The sequence below is a fragment of the Eimeria mitis genome, genomic scaffold (assembly GCF_000499745.2).
Source record: "Eimeria mitis Houghton genomic scaffold, Emh_scaff2336, whole genome shotgun sequence".
Classification (NCBI taxonomy): Eukaryota; Apicomplexa; class Conoidasida; order Eucoccidiorida; family Eimeriidae; genus Eimeria; species Eimeria mitis.
In genome coordinates this window covers 1-1,795 of record NW_013570670.1, presented here as the reverse complement: position 1 = coordinate 1,795, position 1,795 = coordinate 1, and the positions used below count along the sequence as shown (strand labels likewise).

Here is a 1,795-nt window from a genome sequence, read left to right as displayed (position 1 = left end):
GCCTGCATCGAATCCGTCAGTAGAACAGGGAAAGACGACGGCAACGTACGAGCGCAAAGGGAAGAAGACCTCCTCAATCGTTTGCCGTTTGATGCTTGTTTCGTGCGTTCAGCTGTGTGAACTCCATACAACTCAACACAACGTGAGAGGCCAATTACGGTATTAGTTGATTCCTTCGCAGATATTCAATGGAGACTGCGGGAGGTGAAAGCTACGCGCTGGTCGCTGTCGGGTCCAGGCCTCATCCCAAGTGTACGTCCAGATGCCGATTATGCAAGACCGGGCGTATGCGCGCTCGATGCATACCCTAGCCAAGTGTTTTTTGCTGTCTCTTTGCAGCTTTGTTTGGCCAGCTGCTCGCCATAGGGGCCCTCCCCCTCTCGATCTCCATTGCTGACGGAGACACCCACACGCGGAGAAGGCACTCCGGTATTTCCAAGGTGATCGGCTTGCCGAAGCATTTAGTCTCCACTATGAAGCGTTTCTATAGTGTAACCGCGAATGAGAAACATGCAGGCAGCACACATGCGAGTCCAGTGATGTGTCGTCTATTCTGCAGCACATCAGCGACAGGGAGCTGCGACGCCTGCAGCTGCCCAGCCTCCTCTCCGCCTTGCTGCCCCCTGCAGCGCCCCTCGAAGACCGAGGAGGAAGTAACGACAGTGTCAGCAGCAACAGCGATGCGCTGCCCGTACAGCAGCAAGCCCTTGTAGTACGCGGTGCCGCTTCGCTGGTGCTGCAGCAGTGGGTGCTGCTGGCTGCGGATGCTCTGCAATTGCTGCGGCGTCTGCTGCAGCCCGAGAAGCAGCACCATCGGCGCAACAGCAGTAGCAACAACGCCGATAATCACCAGCTTTTGGGGCGGCAGCAACAGCAAGACTCTAGAAGGAAGAGAGTGCGGACAACAGAGGCCCAGAGAGAAGATGACGGGGAAGAGCAGCAGGAAGATGCAGACGAGGCAGCAGATGCAATTTGGGAGCGAGCAGCGGTAGGTCCCATATGTACAAATCAACGCGTCTGTGCATGTAACAAACACTAAATCCGCTGCAAGTGTTTAACGACTCAGATGGCACTGATGCAATGTTTGGGTCTTTGTGTATACTGCGCTGCTGCTGCTGGTGCAGCAACTGCAGCTGCAACAGCAACAAGGGGAGGAAGAATCTCAGCAGCGTCTTAAACGATTAGGAAGCGTCTTTGCCACACATCTGCAGGAGGCAGAGTCCAGTGTGCGAGCCAACAGAGACAGCGCCGGTTTGCTGCTGCAGCGGGGGGCCCCCGACCTGTTCAGCGCTTGCTGGGCTGCTGTAGCCACGCCTCTGCGCTCCGGAAGTACTCGACCGGGGCAGCAGCAGCAGCAGCAAATCGGATCACACGAAAGGCTTCTTGCTGCAGCAGGAGAAGCACATGCTCCCGGAATGTCGTGGAGACGCTGGGCGTTCGGAGGCCCTGAGCCTCATCCCCCTTTCCCCTCAGCAGCAGCAGCTTCCAGTGCAGCAGCAGCTGCAGCAGCAGGGAAAAGTGCCTCCGCAGCAGCAGGTGAAATAGGAGGAGGAAGAGAAGAAGACCCCGGGGTAGAGTCTGCCGACTTTGCAGACATGTGGGGGCCCCTGCCAGAGGAAGAGCAGCAGGAAGAGTACGAAGCACCGCAGCAGCAGCATCAGCAACAGCAGCAGGAAGAAGGTATGGCGGAAGCTCAGGACATCTCTGCAGGACCAAAAGCCACTCGAAGAAGAGGCGTGAGCTGCTGCTGCTGCCGCTGCTGCTGTTGCTGCTGCTGCTACTTGCGTGCGCCAGA

The 1,795-nt window shown here is 57.4% G+C and overlaps 1 protein-coding gene across 1 annotated transcript; it reads left to right on the top strand.

Annotated features, from left to right (window-relative positions):
* Window positions 1–188: 188 nt before the first annotated feature.
* EMH_0052250 (uncharacterized protein) lies at window positions 189–1,545 on the top strand (the record flags this gene model as incomplete). The annotated part of the gene is made up of 5 exons (XM_013496857.1): window positions 189–204; window positions 340–440; window positions 560–988; window positions 1,125–1,226; window positions 1,309–1,545. The coding sequence occupies 5 exons, from the start codon at window positions 189–191 to the stop codon at window positions 1,543–1,545; spliced, it is 885 nt and encodes a 294-aa protein (XP_013352311.1).
* Window positions 1,546–1,795: the final 250 nt, after the last annotated feature.